Consider the following 21,618-nt stretch of genomic DNA (forward strand, 5'->3'; position numbering starts at 1 on the left):
AGCCAAATCGTAATATATATCTGTTTGGTTATGTTTAAAACGTGGGTTGAAATTGGTGGGACCCATCACCATAGTAGCCGAACCTGTGGTTAGCAAAAAGCTGGAAATACTTGCTGCTAACCAGCAGCAACCTCAACTTTTGTCATCCACCGACACTGTCAAAAAAATTTAAACTCCTAAAAAAAAGCTGTTGGATAATTAATTACTCCTCTCCCATCAAATCAATTCAAACGGCCTCATCCACTGTCAAAAAAATATAGTATTGCAAATTGTAATTTTGTGATTAATATATATAAAGAAGAATGCCCGAAATTAGACTCATTTTATCATTTTTTTTTTTAACCACAATCCTATTATGTTCAACCAAGATTTTTATAAATGTTACAAAAGATTTTTTTGTCAAATTTTTCTTCATAACAATAGTGAAAAATAACTTTAAACCAGTTTATATATATATCTTGAAACTAAATTTTTTATTATTAAATTTTGTATGCGATGACATTGCACATAATTTAATGGAATAATAAAAAATATTTTATATCAATATTATTTATTTCATGATATAATAACAGTAGTTAAATCTACAATATTTAAATTAAAAATCATTAATATATATATATATATATATATTTAATTATTTTATAACCTCAATTTGAAAAATATTTTTTTAACCAAACACATTAAATTACTTTTTGTTCAACCTCAATTTCAACCACAGTTTTAACCAAACATATATTTTTCCAAACCAACCTCAACTAAAAGTATTTTTTATAAAACAACTTTTTTAAAACCACAACCACAACAGTAACTTCAATACCAAACACACCCATCATATCATGATTATGAGGTGTTAGAGTATTATGATTATCTTTAGTATTAGTGAAGACTTCTTTTTTGCCTTTAGGTGGTTCAATTTTAGCTTCCATAATTAACTTGGTTTAGACAATCCTCTTTCTTTTATAATTAAACCTATATTTAAAATAAAAAAAAACCTGAATTTTAAACTTGTCATGTACTGTCTCATCTTAAGTTGTCTTTCCACCTTTATAGTTATGTGCACAATGTCTTTCAACTTCATATAATGTTGTAATTTCACCATATTTGCTATCATGCAATTCAAACCATTCAAGAACCTAGCTATAATAGCTTCCTTATCCCCATTATATTAGCCTAAATTATAGTTATTTCCATCTCTTTATGTTAGTCCTCTACGTACACTCTTAGAACCATGAGTTAGGTTTTGCAATTTCTAATATAAATCCTGGTAATAGTGATTTGGGAAAAATCTCTACCATATAATTACCTTCATCATATCTCATATATCAATAGTTCTCTAATGATTTCTCCTCTTACTCAAAATGAGTTGATCACACCAAACTATAACATAATCAGTAAATTTAACTACAAAAAGTTTTACCCTTTTCTTTTCCAAGTACTTGTGACAATCAACTATCAACTCCATCTTATTCTTCTATTCTAAATAAGCTTTAGGATCATTCTTCCTATCATATAAATTCACAAAAAAATTGACAAGTCTGAGGTGATTGAGAACTTAATTAAACTTTAAATTAGTTTAATTAATGAAATTATGAGCTTAATTGAAAGAATTAATAAGTCTAAGGACTTCATTAAACTTTGATTTGGTTTAATTAATGATATCGAAAGTTTAATTAAAGAATTGATAAGTTTGGAGACTTAATTGAGTTTAAAATCAGTTTAATTAATGAAATCAAGGGCTTAATTGAAAAAATATTAAAATTCAGAGCTAATTTAGGTCAAAATTACATGAAATTAAAGTAGAAGGATCGTTTTGCAAAAGGCACCGCACTACAGGGGTCCAACTATAATTTGCCTAGGGGCCGGAACAAAAACATATCGAGACTTTGAGGACCAATTTGAAAATGGCCGTTCCCACCCAAAGTGACGCCGTTTCAGAGTCACTGTGCGTCTTCTTCTTCGTCTTAAACAGGATAAAGTCCGCATGCGGAAAAATTCAGGCCAGGCGTTCGCCGCCCTCAGTCCAGGTCTTGACCGAATGGTTTAACATTCAGTCGCATTCCAGCCAACGTTCCTCCACCACCGCGAGGCACCAGGGAGCTGAAGAAACCGCCACCAACAGTCCAGCAATGGCCGGACTGTTGGTGTCCCGATCCAACAAGAACACAAAGGCCCAAAGTCCTTATCTCCACACAAGGATCAGTATCCTGGGGAGATAAGGATAAAATCCACACCAGAAACGCCTATAAAAGGCGGAAAAAAAAAGAAAGAATGGGGGAGAACAAACGAGAGAGCACTAGACGAGAGAGAACGAGAGAGAGAGAGAGAGAGCCAGAAAGGGGCACAAAAGACGAGATAAAAATAAACAGAGGGGAAGAAACCGTAGGCAGAAGAAGAACCCCAGCAACGAGCATCAGCACCATTCTTTCGTGCAAAGCTCTACTGTAGTAGGCGTGCGTGGACAATTCACGCAAGCCTGCAGATGAGTCACCCGAGTTACTGGTTCTGGCTGGGCCGGACTGACTATATCTATCCCAGGCCAGTCCATACAGTTGGACTAGATCCAGCGCATAGAAGCGAAGAGAGAAAAGGAGAAATTTTACTGCTGGGCTATGTCTGGGTCTCGCCTAACCAACCCAAATTGCTTTGTTAAAGGTATGTTTGACAAAACATTCTTTTATGCCTTGTCAATGTATTTTATTACCTTTTTATCTTGATATCTAGCTAAACAAACCCTTTTTACACATTGAAAATTTTCAAAAATATTTGGGGAACTTCGTTGATTTATTTGTGGGCCCCTTACACTTTATTTTATTTTTTCTCTTTGTGTTTTGTTTTTTATACTATATGCTCCATCTGTGAACTATCACTGTTAATTGCAAATCTGTTATGCAATGCCTTTTGTTCTTGTCTAAAAAAAGCAAATAATAAAAAAGCTAAACAAAAATAAAAAATGCATAGAAAAATTGTTTCTTCTTCATTAAAGATTCAAAATTTTGCGAACTTATTTACTGAAGGTAGAGTCAGGAATATCATATTTTTTGGGTTTTTATAATATTTACCAACGACAGAGTTAGAAATATTTGTAGGTACTGTTCATTGACATCAGAGTCAGGAACATGATATGAGGAACAAAAAAAAAAAGAGGAGAACAAATCCTTAGTAATTTTAGACAAAACCAGCAATACAATTTGCCTTAAGTAGGACGTTTAAAGGGTAATAACATCTTTTCTTTTGCGTAACCAGTTATGTACCATAGAATTTCTGTTCACCAGTTAGGGTTCCTAGTGACCATAATACTAGGTGACGACTCTTTGAACTAGATATTTTCCTTCCAAGAACAAGATGTTAGATATTTATTTCTTTTCTATTAAAAAATTTTAATCGGTCGTCGTGATGTCCGGGTGTGACACCTCCCTTGGAAGGATAAAATTTTAATCTCAATACTCCCCAAGTTTCTGTCCAAGCCATCACAAAACCCTGTATGTCTTCCTATTTTTTTATAGTCAAAATTCTTAGCTTACTAAGACCTTCCATCACCATGATTTCTTTCTCGTTGAAATCTACCCTATTGGCAAAATGATACACGGTCAAATTCATCGGTGTTTTCATCTTCATTCTCATCAACCAACTTATCCACATGTGTTCAGGAGGACTTGAGGGAGGGTCTTATATGAGCATGCTCACATTGACTAATAAGAAGCGTTTTGAGGTCATATGTGGCTGTCAAGAACAAATCCGCGAGGCTCGTAGGCTAAAGCAGACAATATCTTGCTAGTGGGGTATGGTTTTACAATTTAGTATCAGAGCCCAACTCACTGGTTGTTTGATGGTGCCGACAGGGTCGTCAGACTCTTTAAGAGGGGTGAATTGTAATATCTCACATCGGGAAGTAAAGACTTGGGGGAGGGCCTTATATGAGTATAGTCACCCTAACTAATAAGAAGCGTTTTGGGGTCATGCATGGATGCTAAGAACAAATTCATGGGGCTCATGGGCTAAAATGGACAATATTTTGCTATTAGGGTGGGGTGTTACATGACCTCTCTTACAAACTTGCAATCATAGCATAATTCTTGTCCAATCGATCCCTTATATCACTAAACGCCATATTTATATGCTCAAACTACTATTGCATTGCTTATAATAATAATAATAATAATAATAATAATAATATGTTCTTCTCCTTTTTAAGTGATGATCCACTGTTGGAAAATATCGTCAAATTTAAAATTTGATGTTAGTAATAAAAAATATACCCACTCACTTTCTAACATGTTAACACTCAATAATATATCACCCCACCTAATGTTTTACTTGAATTTTTGCTTTTCACGATTATAGTCTCATTTTTTTTACCTTTTACCTCTTGTGCTCTCCTATTTGGTTTTATGGGGAACTGATCAAAACAATAAAGAATTTCAGTTTGTAACGCCCAACCAAGGATTTCAAGACATAAGATAATCAAGAAAACAATATAAAAAATGAACACGAAAACAAAACAAAATGAATATGCAAACAAAAAGCAAAAACGAATACAAAAACAAATATGCAAACAAAAAGCAAAAACGAATACAAAAACAAAAACAAAACGAATATGAAAATGGAATTTAAGAATGACTCTATGAATCTCAAAACTAACATATGCTCAACAAAATAACCCATTGTTATAGCAACCTAAATCGGAAGAATCTGATTTGTAATGTTCTTAAGATCTTAAATTAAAATTTTATAGTTTTAATAATCCGAAATCAATTTTAAATAAAACAATACCCACTAATCAAATATAAACTAATGTGACTTGCAATATCTCAAGAATCTGAATTCATATGTAATCTTTAATTGTGACAGAAACTTTAACTAATGTGATTTCCTTTTTTTCTTATACTATTTGGCAGTAACTCTTTTTAACATTTTTTATAAAGTTGTTGTACATTCAAAAATTGAAAACAAAGACTAATAATGTGAAAAATTAAAAGATAGATAGATAGACAGATAAAACTTGATTTTAGAGCATTACTCTAATACCAACTTATGTGAATCAAGAGGGTAAAAAACCTAGAATCCATAATTAGGATAAAAAATAACCGAATAAAGCTAAAATCATATTGATAGAAAACCTGACCCAATGATTAATTAAATCAAATAAGAAAAGTTATTGGATGAAAGATCCTAACAACCAAAAGTTAAAAGTATAAGAATGAACGCCATAAAGACTTATCTATGACAAGTTCTAAAGATTTTGATGAAGAGCTAAGAGTATGAACAATCTCATACACACAATATTATTCTAAAATAAAATAAATTGTCTTGAAAAAACCCATAAATACAAGCAAAATAACTTTGTTTATACTATGTAAAACATCCTAAATAAGGATGAAAAAAAAGAGTTTTAAATAAAATAGAAATAATAACCTAAACTACCTAGAAAAATAATACAATTCATGTATAGTAGCTTATGTATTTTATTGTAAAGCCTTCTCGAAGTCTGATCATTATAAAATTCTAACCCTGTAGGAAATAAGTCTTTAGAATCTTTTGGCAAAATATCAACGTAATCAAATTGTTAAATTAAAAGTTATGCTTGTTAGCGTAAAATCATGCATTAGAAAAAATAAGCCTAAAATGTTCTTGAATAATATGAAAACCTTGCCAAAGTGAAAATCCATAAAATAAAAGGAAACACAAGTTGTTGTCGCCTCTTCTTATACTATCAAGACTATAAAATGCTTCTAGTCCAATAAGGATTTTGTTTCTTTGTATGAATCACATTAATTAAAGCTTGATTATCTCTTTTTGAAGTAAAAAAGTTTTACTTTGCCCAAATATTCTGAATAAGCTCATTAAGTGTCTTTTTATTTTTTTTTAGTCTATCTTGTAATTGATCAAATCGACACCTCTAATAGATCCCATAGTGATTCTCATCATCCTTTATTTCTTTTTTTATTATTATTTTACTTTTAAATTTGATATGTTTGTGTCATCTTCACTAATATCATATTTAAAAGAGAATCCAACTTGTGGAGAACCTCATGTCATTACACCCTTAACTAGTGGTGGTCAAGTTAACTCTAATTTTTTTAATAGTAATACAATCTCTTTCAATGCTTCATCTTAGGTTCCATTCAAACTTACAAAAGAATGAGGAAACTGCATTTGTTATTGACAAATCCTAGAAATCCCAGATGACAAATCTTTTTTTTGTCTATGGACTTCTTGGCTATATTGATAGATCTTTTACATGTCTTGAAATCACTTTTTATTTATCAACTTTGGTTAAAGCATGATCAACTCTTTTTGTTAGGCATCCAAGCAGCAATTCACAACATAACTAACTTCATTATTAATAGTTTCTCATCATTGGTTGAAGCCTAGACCAATTAGAATCTAATTATGTTAATTGCTCTAATACCCATATGTTATTTCTTCTTACAACTCCAATTATCATTAAGATAGAAGGCTTGGTGTTGGCTAGGTATATGAATAAGGTTAAGAGTATTATTGATGATCTAGCCTTGATTGTTCATCTTTTAAGTGACGTGGAATTATTAATCACACTTTAAATGGCCTTGTTGATGAGTTCAAGGAATTAATCGTTACAATTCATGTCAATGATACACTATTATATTTGAGGATCTCTATAACAAACTTTTTGATAAAAAGTTGATTTTGAGTGATACCGAGAAGATGATGTTCAAATCACTGTTCAATTCTTTAAAAAAAGTACAACTTACAATGGTAGAGGTGGAAAGGGAAACAAAGGTGGCCAATACACCACTTATAAATCCAATGGATATTTTAGCCAACCTTAAAATTTTAGTCAGCTAATAAATTTTGAAAATTCAAACTATCATGGCCAACAACATCATCCTATTTCTAGTGCAAGTCATGGCTATGATTCACGAGGTATATTTTATTACTCTCAACAACATTCTTCACCTAATTAACAGCATGACTACTCTTCAAGGCTGTCACATATTTTTTGGTCAATTATGTGACAAGTTAGGACATAGTGTAAAAACCTATCACTCTTGCGTATAGACTTTTTGGTCGTAAGCTAACTATGTGGATTGTGATTCCAATTCTTCAAACAAGTGTTAGACTTAAGAGCCAAAAATTATCTTACATTTGATCACCAAAATCTTTCTATACACTCTAACTAAGTTAATAATAAGGATGTGATTGCTGAAAGTGATAACAATAAGTGGTAATGAAATTTCAATCTTTATGTTAGTTCTACTAATATTGACTCATTGATAGTCTCTTTTATGTTAAATAATAACTTGCATACACCTTTAATTAAAAAAAATCTTATATCATTCTTTCAATTTTACAAACAAAATAACACTTTGATTGAGTTTTTCCCCAACCATTTTCTTATGAAGGATCTAAAAAAAAAGGTATCCTTGGTCTGAGGTCAAATTATGAACAATTTATATGCATAACTATCATATCTTTCGCATATTAAGCCATTCTCACATCCTCCCACCTCTTTTATATCTTCCTTTCAACTATGGCATCAATGACTTGGCCACCCATCTTTGTCTATCTAACAAAGATTACTTGCTAGTTAAAATATTATTTTTTTTTATCTTTTTATTTCTCAAAACTTTTATGACTCCTACTTATATAATAAAATTCATAAAATTCCTTTTCAATGCACTTTAATTGTGTGTGATAAACCTTTTTAAGTTATTTATTTAGATGTTTAAGGTCCATTCCTTGTCATTTATTTTGATAATTTTGATATTGTATTATTTTTGTCAATTATTTCACCAAATACACTTGATTGTATCCTTTGAATCTTAAATCTAAAATGCCTTATGTTAGTTTAGCAATGTAAAACATTAATTGAAAAGTTTTTTAATATCAAAATTAAAATAATATATATAGATGATGAAGGAGAATGCCAAGCTCTTTCACATACCGTAACAGAGTTTGGCTTAACACATCACCTCTCCTCTTTACACTCTTGAACATATCAACTCAACTAAGCACAAACACATTGTATTATCAATATTGGCATCATACTTCTTCATCATACAACAATTCCCCTTGAATTTTAGACATTTTCCTTCCAAATCACCATATACCTGATTAATCACATCTCTACTCTGGTTTTACATAATCACACCCTTTATTATAAACATTTCCACCATCATTCTAACTACTAATTTTTACATGTTTTTGGTTATCTATGTTACCCTTGGTTAAGGCTATATGCAAAACATAAGTTAAAAACTTGTCCTCGACCATGCATGTTCCTTGGTTACTCTTTAAAAATTCATGCTTTTACTTGTTTTGATACCATCATTAATAAAGATTCACTTCTAAACATGTAAATACTTGTCAAATTTTTTTTCCTTTAAAACATATTTGATCACTCAATTTATGTGTCACTTCATAATTGATTTTAAAATTTGTTTCTTCTTTTATTAAAAAAGTATTTAGCAAGCAATTCTTCTCCTTATACTTAATCTTCACCTGATTCCTCTTTTTATTTGCTAAATACCTCTCGCATAAATAACTACCATGAACTTTGCACTTTCTAATTCAGAAACAACTCATCCTTCACACACCTTTACTCATTCTACTTCGACATCTTATTGCTCTAAAATTGATAAAACCACATTTTAACCACCTATATTAAGTAATGTTTTTGCTCTGCCTTTACCCAAGGTGCCACCGATTCCACTTTAACTCAGGAAATAGTTCTCTCCCTTATCATTCTATATATTTATCTTCTTTATCTCATCCCTCTTATATTGTTAATAAAGCATAAAACAATATTTTCAAATCTAGAAAACTTTTCGCTCTTGCCACCAATACTTTCCATTCACCCTAATCAAATTTGAGAAAAAGAAAAGGAGAAAGATAAAGGTTGGTTTTTCACATTCAAGAAACAAACAAAACTTAATCTTGATGTTCGTAGGTTCATCTTTCTAAGAGGAGATCCATTAGGGTGTTTGGAAATTTTATCTTGCCAAAATATAGATCAAGGTTTGAAAATATACGTTTTTCATTTTTATTTTTATTTTTTTGACTGATTGAAAGGTCTTTTGAGGTTAGAAATTGGTTTAATGTGGGTTAATAATATTTATTAGGGTTTTTCAAGTGAAAAAAAGGTTGAAAATGAGTTTTTAGGGTTTTAAAACTTGGACCCCTGCTTTTCAACAATCATTTATTGGAATCTAAACTAGTAGTTGACACTTCGTCTGTCAATATGGATAACATGTATATGTATTTTTTAAAAAAATAGGATAGATAATGGGTTGTCTGTTCTTAAAAAATAAATAAATCTAGGCACATATATTTTACCTCCAACACCTAGTCATGTAGAAAGCCTTTTAGGTCCTTTTATTTTCATAAATTATTGCTTTTAGATTTTAATTAAAATCCACTTTAAGTAAACTAATTAAAATAATAGTTAAATTATTAGTTATTTTTCCATGGTTTTTGAATAACACTATAGGTTTTTATGTTAATATTAGCAATTATATTTTAATTATTATATACCAAATATAAAGAACTTTTTTTTTAAGAATATGCTCATGCAAATATAATGAAAATAAAATTCATTTTTTTTATTTATTTTTTCATGATTTTATAACACTAATTTTTTTTTCCATTTAATCACACACAAAATATCAAGGTGTTATTTTAATATATTTTTTAAAATTTCTTTACAGGCCATTGTAAGTTTTTAAATTAAATATTGGTGCTTTCCATTACAAAACATGTTTTTATTAAAAAAAAATGCATTAATAAAGAAAGGGATTTTAGATTAAAGAAATGTATTTTTTTATAATTATTTCAAAATTTTAAAACTTTTATGAACCTTTATTTTAGTTTTCATTTCTTTTTTGCTCATAAAAAGATATGTTATATTAAAAAAGATCGTTAAACAAAATGTATTTTTTTCTTTGAAATCTAAATTCGTACAAATATCTACTTTAATTGTAAAAAAACTAAATAAAAAGATATATGGAAAACTGACCCACGGCATCACATTGATAGATAACTAGTTATATATATATATATATATATACAATAATTTTTTTCTCTTCAAGGTACAGCCATTGTTTTGACAGTTATTTAAGAAACCTCTTTGTTCTCAAGTTGTAGTTGCAGTAGCAGTTAAATTGGTTTAAAGACAAAAAAAAAAAAAAAAAGGAGAGATTTATCGTACTATATAAAGTTTATGGTATATAATGTAATTGTATACATAATATAACATTATAGATATATAATCTTGTAAAGAATTTTTTTTATATAAAACCCATTACATGTTTTTGGATTTCTAAAATTCCAAAATAAAATTTTGTACACCAAAAAAATCTAATTAGTTAAATGTGTTTTCTAAAATTTAGATATGTGTTTTTTTTTGTCTAAATATTTTTTATTATTAACGTGGGTGTCTGGGTCAGCTTGCACGTGGCTAGACTATTCTCACGGGTCCTGAAGTTAACGACTATGTAAGTCTCCAGTAACCCTGAGGTTTGCGAGACTCGAACGAGTGACTTTTAGGGAACAAACTCAAAGTCTGATCAATTGTTCAAGATTTTTTGTCTAAATATTTTTATTTATTTTTATTTTTTTATTAATGTGAATATCTTGGCCAACTTACGCGCACCTCGACTAATCATACGAGCCCTGAAGTTAACGACCATGTAAGTTTTCAATGACCCTGAGATTTATGAGACTCAAAGTAGTAACTTTTAGGAAACAAATCTAGGATATGAATAGTTAAACTACATCCCTCAAAAAAATTTTATCTAAATATTTTTTTTTTAGTTTAACGTGGTTGTCCGGGCCAGTTTGCGCGCACCTCGACTAATCCCACGGGCTCTGAAGTTAACGACCATGTAAGCCTCTAGTGGCCATCATATGAGCAACCACATGGCTCAAACCTGAAATCACAAAGAAAGCAAACCTCTTGATTCTAAGCTCTTAATACTAGACCACTACTTAGAGGATTAGATGAGTATAAAAATATTGTGATGAATTTTTGTGGTTGAGATTTATCACGAAAGTCTTGAACTCCTTCCTTTCCGCCAATTGCTTTATTGTATCTCAACCATACGAACCTTCTGTCCCTGGCTAGTGGACACAACCAGTGATTTACACGCTGTTTATATTTTTTTAAAAAAAAAACATAATTTTTAAAAGAAAAAAAAGAACACGGCTGGGTGATTTGTCTAGTTGCAAGACAAACCTCATTTCTTTGAATAAAAAACATCCCCATCGCGCAAAATCCAGCTTCTTTTAAAGGTGTTTTATTTTAAAAAAAATATTAGACCGATTCTTTTAATTTTTTCAAGATTTTAATATGTTAATATATAAAATAAAAATAATAAATATTTTAATAAATTTTCATTGTCTACGCAGTTAAAGCTTACTTTTGACTCAACAAAGCTTTCAAAGATTATTAGACCATGACCCATTTATTATTCAATTATTTCACAGCAGATCATGTCGTCCAGCATTGATGACGAGCACGTTGATACATACAAACATATATATATATATATATATATATATATATATATATATATATAAGCAAGTGGGATGAGCATATCTCATTTATTAAGCCATAATCTTTTTTTGTCTTTTCCTTCTTATTTTATGGCTGTGTGTTAGCACATGCATCGTGGAGTCTTTCCTTGCTGGCTTCTCTGTTGAACGGTTTTATTTTATTTCTTTATAAATAAATTATTTTAATATATTTTTAAATAAAAACTATTTTAGAAAATAATTGCTAAAAAAAAAAATATAAAACACTCCGGTATCATGGCCATTTTAAAGATAAGGTAGCAGAGAGGGAGTCAACTGTGTGAAACCCGCCCAATTACTTTATGAAATATTGAATCCGTGAAGCTGAGACAATGTCAAAAGCTCCTCAACTGGGAACTCTAGTGCACGATCAACGAGAGATGAATTAACAACTAATTTGAGAAAGAAAAATACTTGACAAGGATTTCCCTTCTGGAAGCTGACTTTAAGGACAATGAAAGGTGGAGCAGTTTGTAGGGGGCAGAGTGTTGAAAACCCAGAAAAGCTTTTTGTCCCTCTAAATTATGTCAACATAAGACTTTTGCTCCCTAAGATGTTCCTGGAATAGATAAGAAGGGAGAATCTTGTGCTGGGGCGATCTGTTTTCCCCTCTTTTCTGTTTGTTGTGATGGGAGCAGTTACTGCTATTTCCTTCCTGTTCTTGAACTTGCTGCTGCTGTTGCTTCCTGATCCATCCTTTTCTCATCCCTTGTGTACTGATTCAAGTGAGTTCTGGTCCTGTAGTGTTTAATTATTTCAGTTTGTACTTGGAAACTTTATTGGCTTGTTTGTCATTTTCTTTGTCTTTTGTTGATTTTTTTGCGGGTTATAGGGGCACCCTTTACCTTGAACACCACTCTGAGTTTTTGTCCTTACAATGGGAGCAGCTGCTGCAATTCCACACATGATTTACAGTTACAGAAGCAATTTCAAGCCATGAACATCTCTGATGCTGCCTGTGCCTCACTTTTGAAATCCATCCTTTGTGCTGTAAGGCTTTTGTTTCACTTTTAATTTCGGCATAGGCTGTGTGTGTATCAGGACATTTGTTACTTGATAATAACTTCACATGCTATCTCGGGGCTTGTTTCGTTTGTGTTTTCATTTTGAATATCTATCTTTTCATTTTCTATCCACCTTATTTTCATATATAAAGTCTTGTATGTTTATGTATTGAATTTGTATTGGACGCTGTTTGCTGGATTTTTTTTCTTATGAATTGCTGATAATCCACAGGATTGCTCTCTTGCCTGAACCCAGATAGGTTTGTGCATAGTTGTTGGTTAGAAGAGTGTTAGCAGCTTCATTCTTTATGGTTTTTCTTGGCATAAACTAATTGTCAGAGCACTCTCTTTTAATGGGCAATGCATTAAAATGTCCAAAATCAATCTATCCTACTTCCGATTATGACCACTGACGATTTCATACTGTTAAGGATTCCGATACAAGCTCCTTTGTCATGGTTGCAAAAGGGATGCATAGATAGTCCCCACTCCCCATGTATTATGGACTCAAATGCCACTTGGAGGACAAAACAAAAATAAGCATCTCAAAATGAACTTCTCCGGAAGCTCTCCTAGTCAATTTGTGATCTATTTCATAACGCCCTGTATATCTTTTGCACATAACAATGCAATGGACTTTTCATTTTAGAGACAACATAGATCTTGCTCATTCATGGTGAAGTGTTTCTTCTAATTCCAATCTAGATGGTCTCCACACAATTATCTAATTTGAAGAACACTTTGTGATTGATTTTTCTATCATGGTTTACAGGGATGCGATCCATATTCAGCCGAGTTATTTACTGTAAGCTCTGTACCAAGGCCAGTTGCTGTTCTTTGCAATTCTACTGTTTCAGCAAATTCATCACAGTCTAGCCAAGCAGCAAATGACTTCTGCTCTAATGTATGGGATACATGTCAAAATGTAAATGTATTGAATTCCCCCTTCGCACCTTCCTTACAAGGTCAAACTGGATCGCCAGCAAATTCCAGTTTCAACAAATTGACTGTTGTCTGGCAGTCAAAAGGCGACTTCTGCAATGCATTTGGTGGAGCATCTACAGATGAATCAGTATGTTATGCTGGTGAACCTGTTAAACTCAATAACACTGAAACACCAAGTGACCCACATGGCTTGTGCCTTGAGAAAATTGGGAATGGATCTTACCTCAGTATGGTTGCGCATCCAGATGGATCTAACCGTGCTTTCTTCTCGAGCCAACAGGGTAAGATTTGGTTGGCAACTATTCCTGAACAAGGATCAGGAGAGACATTGGGCTTTGACGAGTCCAGTCCTTTTATTGATCTAACAGATGAAGTGTATTTTAATACTGAATTTGGAATGATGGGGATGGCATTTCATCCAAACTTTGCACAAAATGGTCGGTTTTTTGCCTCGTTTAATTGTGATAAGGTGAAGTGGCCAGGATGTACCGGCAGATGTTCATGCAACTCAGATGTCAATTGTGATCCTTCAAAACTAGCTCCTGACAACGGTGCCCAACCATGCCAATATCAAACTGTTATTGCAGAGTATACAGCTAATGACACAGCAACCAAGGCTTCCTTGGTATACATCTTCTTACACAGGAATTTATATTCATATTTTAGTCCATGATCATGACTGAGTTTTGATAATTTTCCAGGTAACAACTGCGAAACCCTTGGAAGTAAGAAGGATATTTACAATGGGCCTTCCATTTACATCTCATCATGGAGGACAGATTCTCTTTGGACCTAGTGATGGGTATTTATACTTCATGATGGGAGATGGGGGTGGTGTAGGTGGTGATCCTCACAATTTTTCACAAAACAAGAAATCATTGCTTGGAAAAATCATGCGGCTTGATGTTGATAATATACCAAGTGAGTGTCTGAAGAGAGCGACTTTTTTAATGACTTCCTTGTAGATTTGAGTTAATAACAATATGATGCATCTCATATAATCCTTGTCATCAACATTGCTTGTGATCCAATTTTCTCATCTCGGTTCGTAACCTTTATATACTTTGAATTGTAAACTCTTTGTTACCTGGCTTGCCTCAGGGCAACTAAAAAGGTTAGAAATGCAGGTAAAGCCCTTGGTCTTGTTTTTCCTTTTTGGAATGTAGAGAAATCTTGTAAAAAATTTCTTCTCTCATGAATCTTTTCGATCCATTCGGAAAGGATAAATGAAAAGACCTTGAGAATTTCAAAATTGAAGCTATGGAGTTCATAGAAATGAGGCTCCTGTTTTCTTTTCACCCTTTTCAGCAAAGTGGTGGATTGTGAAGCCGAGTTGCATAGCTGAAAGAATTAATTATCTTGTTTCTTTTCATGGACTTGCAGGTGCTGCAGAAATAGATAAACTTGATCTATGGGGAAACTACTCCATCCCCAAAGATAATCCATATAGTGAAGATAGTGATTTGAAACCAGAAATATGGGCTTTAGGCGTAAGGAATCCCTGGCGCTGTAGCTTTGATTCAGAAAGGCCTTCCTACTTCATGTGTGCAGATGTTGGCCAGGTTTGTGATGTGTTTTTCTTCCAAAATATTTTGACAAACAGTTTATATATATAAAGTAAATTTCTTGAATCCTATGACTGCAATTTTCTTCTCTCTTTGTTTTCCTGTGCCCTGGCTGAAGTAGTAACAGAGTGGCAGCAAAGGGTATTATTTCCATGAAGGTTATTATTCACCTTCCTAGAAAAGCTTAGGTCCCTTGTATATCAATTAAGCCTTTGAAATAATAATTTTTTTAAAAAAAACATCAGATTTTCCTTCATGCTTTAAAAGAGAATTTATAACCCCTGCATGCTAGCTTGTTCTTCAAGATTATCATTCTTTACCCCATCCCATGAGCAGCAAATGAAGCAGAAACACCATCAGGTTTATATTGAAATTTGTTGCAAACAGACTTATTAAAATTCTTATGAAGAATGGTGCTATCAAAAGCATAATGGGGTACAGCAATTCATATAAGAACATCCTTGAGATGAATTAGTAGGAAAATCCACTTATGTGCCACAAATTTCTAAATTTGGTAAGGTGTTCTCACTTTTGCTTGGTCATGTTGTATAGGATACATATGAAGAGGTGAATGTCATCACTAAGGGCGGGAACTATGGTTGGCGTGTTTATGAGGGACCCAATCCCTTTAGTCCTCAACAGTCACCAGGAGGAAATACATCTTCAGAGTCCATTAGCCCAATTTTCCCTGTTTTGGGATACTATCACTCTGACATAAACAAGAATGAAGGGTCAGCATCCATCACGGGTGGTTATTTCTATCGCTCTCAGATAGATCCATGCATGTATGGAAGGTATGTAAGGTTTGCAGGTTTTGTTCTGATATTTAGAAACCATAGTGATTGGTTGCTGTGTGTGAATGAACAATTAGAAGAGCTATTTAAAAGTCATTCTCAGGGGATACTGCTCACTTTCAAAAACCAATCTGCCTACACATCTTCCTGACAGGGAAATGAACTTTCTTGGGGCCACCAACACGCTCCTTTCGATTGACGATGTTGTGGTTACCTTGCTAATCCACTATCGTTCTTTCAGGTACTTGTATGGAGATTTGTATGCTGGAGCCATGTGGGCAGGCACTGAAACACCAGAAAATAGTGGTAACTTTACCACCAGAAAAATCCCCTTCAGCTGTGGGAGGGACTCTCCCATCAAGTGCACCTCTTTGCCAGGAAGTGCTCTGCCATCTTTGGGTTACATTTTCTCATTTGGGGAGGACAACCGCAAGGATAATTTTATCCTAGCCAGCAGTGGTGTTTATAGAGTCGTTCGTCCAAGTCGCTGCAATTACACTTGCTCGAAGGAAAATGTCACCGCTGTTGGAAGCCCAAGTCCTACTTCACCCCCTTCAAATGCAAGCCAGTTACGTGGTTCATTTATCAGGATTCTAGCCCTGTTCTCTTTTTTGCTGCTGCTTTTGTTGGGTGTTATCTAGCTAATCGAGACTGATGTATGTTGTATAGGAGCTTTGTACTAGTCCAGGAGCATGAGATTATTGTATAATAGACTTCTAACTTTTCTTAGTATTGATTATTTTGGGACTATTATGGCGAGGAAGATGTAAGTTCCATTAGAAACTCAGTCGTTTTTCACGAAATAATGAGGGAGGAATGCGGGATTGCTCTGTGCTTAATTGTGTTTGCCTATGATACAGTCAATTATACAAGCTGCTTTACTCCTGACCGTGAACCAAAACACGAAAAGAAGAACAATTATGCAAGCAAAAGTTGTGCCATTTATGTTGGATTTTCTTCTTCTTCTTCTTCTACGCTGATGTTTCTCAAGTCTAACCAGTTTATAATTACTAATCTCAATAACGGTCATCAAATGATATTCATTCCACATATTTTGCATGGAGATTTTTCATATGTAAAGAGACTTAAAAGGTTAAAAGTATTGTTAGATTTTTTAATTATTTAGCTTATTTCAACCTTTTTTTTTAATATTTCTTCTTAATTTCATCCCTTACTGTGTTAAAATGGTATTGCATTTTTTTTTTCATCTCTTTCAATTCAATTCTTGACTTTTTAATTTTTAATTATTTAACCAATTTCAACTTTTATCTTAATTTCATCTTCATTTTGTTCCGGAATAATCTTAAGCATTTTTAAAGTTAATTAAAGAAAATAAAAGTATGTCGATAAGGGAGAGGACAATACAATGTATGAGATGAAACCAATTGTTTTCAACCTAGAGTTTGTTGAAATAATTAATAAAAATCCAATTAGAAAATCAATCTCAGCAATACCAATCTTTAACCATTCACTTTGACACCATTTGATGCTATATAAATCGCCAATCTAAACTCATCTTTATAATTCCCTGCATAACAACCAAATAATTTCTCACAAAATCAATCATTCTTTAATCAATCAACATCAAATGACTAGATCATCCCTAAGCAAGTAGCCTTATAGAAATACTTGGAGATATCAGTAAACATTACCATCTCTTTTACTATATTTGAGAGAGTGTTCAAAAGTCTCTTTAGCATTAGACAAATTGGTCTTACTTATTATCACATGTGTGTGATGTCATGGTGATTGTTTTTCTAGATCAGGTTTTGGGTGCGAAGAGAATAAGAAAATTTTGTTTTTTATAGTTTAAAAGGTTTGGGATCACCACCAAGTATTTTGATAATTAAAAACCCTAACTAGTATTTAGAGTTTAGGTAAGGAAACTAGTTGTATAAGAAAGATAATATCACCCCTAATATACCTTATCTAAAGTAAATTGCATTTTTTATTTGTTTGATTTTTTCTAAGACTTTGTTTTATTTTATTATATATTGATTAAAGTAGATTGGCCTAGTAAGGTGAATCGAGACTTTATTAGTCAAGTCTAACCATTTTAAAGTCAAATAATATTTTATTATATTATTTTTTTATTTTAATATCATGAAAATATCTTATATATAAGTTTATAATTCTTAAATATTAAAAGTAAACAAAAAAAAAAGAGAATAGGATTTTCATTTATTATGTACTTAATTTGCTTATTTTTTTTTACTATTGAAAATATATCTTATGTATAAGTTCATAAATCCTAAAAATATTAAAATTAAAAAAATTTAATGTTTTGATAGTTTTGAAATTTAGATCAAGTTTCTCATTAGTTTAATAAACTTGTTATTAAGTCCATAATGCATGTAAAATATAAAATCATGCAATATATTTTTGTTTTTATCCTTTTATTTTATATATTTTTTTATTAAAAATACAAACATAATTTTTTTCTAAAAACTTGTCCATAATGCAAGGTTTGGAAAATAATTTTTAATAAATCATCATGTTTTTTTTTACTATAAATAAAGCCCAACTTGTAAAGTCCAAAATAAAAGAAAAAGAAAGCTCTGTCCATGAAGACAACCAAAACCCAAAGGATCCAAAGACAGAAAGGAAAACATAGCCCATATGCAAGCGTGACCCAAGCTAACACAAAAATCCAAACAGGCCTAAAGAAAAAGAAATCAAACACACAAGCAGCGCAAGCATATCAAAGCAAAGAAATCAGTGTTCGATGCTTTTCAACAAAAGAAAACCTATCTGTGAATGTGGGCTCAGAATAAGCATGCTTGCGAAATAAGATTTTAAAAGAAAAACAAGAACCCAGTTTATTCCTCAACATTCATGTCCATGGCCGCAACACCACAACAGTGAAACTCGACAGTCCTGGGTTCTCTCCTCACTCACTAAACCTGATTGCTTAACATATATTCTAGCCGCATGTAAGAAACAATGGTTATTTTAAAAGCAAAAGATCATGTGCAGCCAACTATTGCGCCCATTTCTACACCACACGATGTCATTTACCTGGAGAAAGAATGGAGATCTGACTTCAACTAGGGAGCAGGAAATGAAGGAAGAGTAGCCAATATAGTTTCTATGATAGCATTCAGCTGAAGGGACATATCATCATAACAGCAGGTAGTTCATAAAATTAAATCTCAACCCTTTCTTCTTGAGCTAGAGCATATATGAAAAAAAACTGCACGATGAGATTTTCAGGCATAAACAAAAGGACATGGCTAAAAAATACCACATTATCATGAAGATTGAGATTCTGTCCTGGATAAAAGAAATTCTTGACAGAGGAAGTATTGAAGAACTATATACCAACCGTGATAAACTTGCTTCTCTGGGCTTGGTTTCCAAAATGTTAGAGACCCTGTCCTCTCGCTGAAGTTGAAGACTTTATGCCAGACCCCTTTTGCCTGGAAAGACCAATGGCTTTGAAACCTTTGACTTCGGACAACAAGAGGAAAAAAGATTAGGACGTAAAGCACCGAGGAAAGATAAAGTCAGGGCATCCATATATAGTGGATAAGGGAGAGGACTGACGTTACAATATTTAACTGTTTTAATGCTGGAATTTTCTGTTGATGTTTACTTTATTATTTTGTTGGTGTGAATTTTAATAACTAATTCACAAATGAAAATAGTCTGTACATAAATCTCTCATTGATAATTTCATTTCTATCGGCATTTATGTCAGTAAAAAAAACCTAATGATTTTACAGAAAAAAAATACTGGTAAAAAAAAATATTTTTTGTAATATATCAAAGAAATTATTCTGACGTCGGTGATTGGTAGTAGTATTTGGAGTAATTGTATTCCAACTCTCTATAAAATATCGACGGAATAATTTTATTAGTGATGTAACTGTTAAAGTGGTATATGAAGTAAATTTTTTTCAATTCTCTGGAATACACTGATAGCCTTTGTTCATCGGTAACTCCATCCATAATAATTAAAAAATATTTTTTAAAAAAATCTATTGAAAAAAAAAATTAAATTTTTTTTTTATAAAATTCAAGTATGTAAGAATAAATTATCTTAATATAAAAGCCAAATATTCATTACAAATTTATATGTTCAAATAAAACTAAACTAGAACAATGACAGCGCTAGAGGAGGAGGAGGCTGGTCGTTCCCGAAACCATATGACCAAAAGAGGTCATACACGTACCACCCATCTGTGATCTCATATCTATGACCATTCAGCGGAGTTCTTCACAATCCGCAGAGACTCGTTCATATTTTTCAGTGAGATGGGTCGTATGTTGTTGCAAGGCCGCGAACTCCTGAGACTGGGTATTCGATATTGATTGTGAGCTCCCAACAATTGAGATACTACAAGTCGTTTGCAAGTTTTTCAGCCGTAGTGTTAGAAAATCAGTATACCTGATTTCTATCGGGTCCATCAAACGATCCTGCCTCCATCCACAAATTTAGATCGAAATGCAGGTGGATCGACGGATCGACCTCGTATCTCTCCCTCAATCGGCTATTATATGTCTTCTGAAATTTAATTCAATAAAATAATAACTTACAAAAGAAAATGGTTGAACGAACATACCACAAAATGTTGAGCGTGGTTGTCAACGAACTATTACACCCTTTTTGGCGGTCTTCACTCCTCACGTGCGTCTCCACAAAAGCTCCATTGGGTTTGGCTTACGTTCAAGAGCCATAGCCTCTAAGAAAAAAATGTTGCAAATTAAATATATTTATAAATAACAAAAAATTAATTAAAGATAGATGTGATTAAAATTAATCTTACCATCAGCTTCATATGCGAAAGAAACGAAATGGAGCCACCAGTGTGCGTTGTAACCGAACCGTGAATTTGCCGGCTCCGATTTCCGCACCGGATTGTGAGTGTCATGTGAAACACTTAGACATCACATGTTGAATATATTTCGCCCATATATTCTCTAGGATGTATGGCGGCTTGAAATCTTTCCAAATCACCACGTCATTCCAACCCAGTATAGCATTTCTTTGGTATATTTTTTAGATTTTTTTGCGCCTCATACAAAAAATCACACAACCTACATGATACAAACTTACATTGGAAAGTCATCCTTATAATGCACCTTGTACTTGTAGGTGAATGAATCCCTCTATGAAAGGACACCGCCTCTACGTTGTGGAACCGTACGCGAGGAGGCAGTGTCTTGAGTCAATGCAGGTGTCTCTTCTTGGTAGGCACCTAATGAAACGTTGCCAGCATCGCTTCTAGAAAAACTAGTTGCGATCATATGCTCACAACGTGCTGTTGAATTTCCCCTATGCATCTACATAAATTTGATGAATATTTGCATAATCAATTTTGACTTTTTTTTTAAAAAAAAATTGACAGCATCTCCCCTATACTGGAAACCACCTAAAATTTTCAATCTTGCAAATATACAAAATATATGCCACAAACTAGTTGATTTTATTTTATTTCTACCAACAATTTTGGATTATTCAATTTCATCTCATTTTCAACATGATAATGTTTTTAATCCTAAATTGACAAGAATTTTTTGTAATTAAATTTCATCCTATATATTCAATTAACATTTATACTATAAATTTAATAATAATAATTAAAATTCAACAAATCAATAAAACATTATTGCAATGTAGAAAATAAAATAGATAAAAAATAAATTTTAATCTTATATATATATATATATATATATATATGTTATGATAGTTTGAGTTTGGATTGGATACCCAGTGGACTGAGAAAAATTCTCAACTGACCTTACTTGACTAGATAC

The 21,618-nt window shown here is 32.4% G+C and overlaps 1 protein-coding gene and 1 long non-coding RNA gene across 2 annotated transcripts; one reads left to right on the top strand and one right to left on the bottom strand.

Moving 5' to 3' along the window:
• The first annotated feature begins 11,787 nt into the window (after positions 1 to 11,787).
• On the top strand, positions 11,788 to 16,697 carry LOC133675670 (HIPL1 protein). Its single transcript, XM_062097120.1, has 7 exons — positions 11,788 to 12,275; positions 12,383 to 12,540; positions 13,327 to 14,124; positions 14,201 to 14,420; positions 14,883 to 15,061; positions 15,617 to 15,858; positions 16,100 to 16,697. Exons 1-7 carry the CDS (start codon positions 12,179 to 12,181, stop codon positions 16,497 to 16,499), a joined length of 2,094 nt encoding a protein of 697 aa, XP_061953104.1. The 5' UTR covers positions 11,788 to 12,178; the 3' UTR covers positions 16,500 to 16,697.
• A 1,954-nt stretch (positions 16,698 to 18,651) lies between these two features.
• LOC133675671 (uncharacterized) lies at positions 18,652 to 19,375 on the bottom strand. The gene is made up of 2 exons (XR_009835453.1): positions 19,184 to 19,375; positions 18,652 to 18,876 (listed from the first exon to the last, which is right to left on the bottom strand). It is a non-coding gene; the product is annotated as an uncharacterized LOC133675671 (long non-coding RNA).
• Positions 19,376 to 21,618: the final 2,243 nt, after the last annotated feature.

The sequence above is a fragment of the Populus nigra genome, chromosome 16 (assembly GCF_951802175.1).
Source record: "Populus nigra chromosome 16, ddPopNigr1.1, whole genome shotgun sequence".
NCBI lineage: Eukaryota > Viridiplantae > Streptophyta > Magnoliopsida > Malpighiales > Salicaceae > Populus > Populus nigra.

Bases quoted from the DNA above. Each gene is read 5' to 3' on its own strand.
- LOC133675670 (XM_062097120.1), top strand. From the start codon at position 12,179: ATGGGAGCAGTTACTGCTATTTCCTTCCTGTTCTTGAACTTGCTGCTG. The intron at 14,125-14,200 runs GTATACATCTTC...ATAATTTTCCAG, and splicing joins CAGCAACCAAGGCTTCCTTG to GTAACAACTGCGAAACCCTT. The intron at 15,859-16,099 runs GTATGTAAGGTT...TCGTTCTTTCAG, and splicing joins GATCCATGCATGTATGGAAG to GTACTTGTATGGAGATTTGT.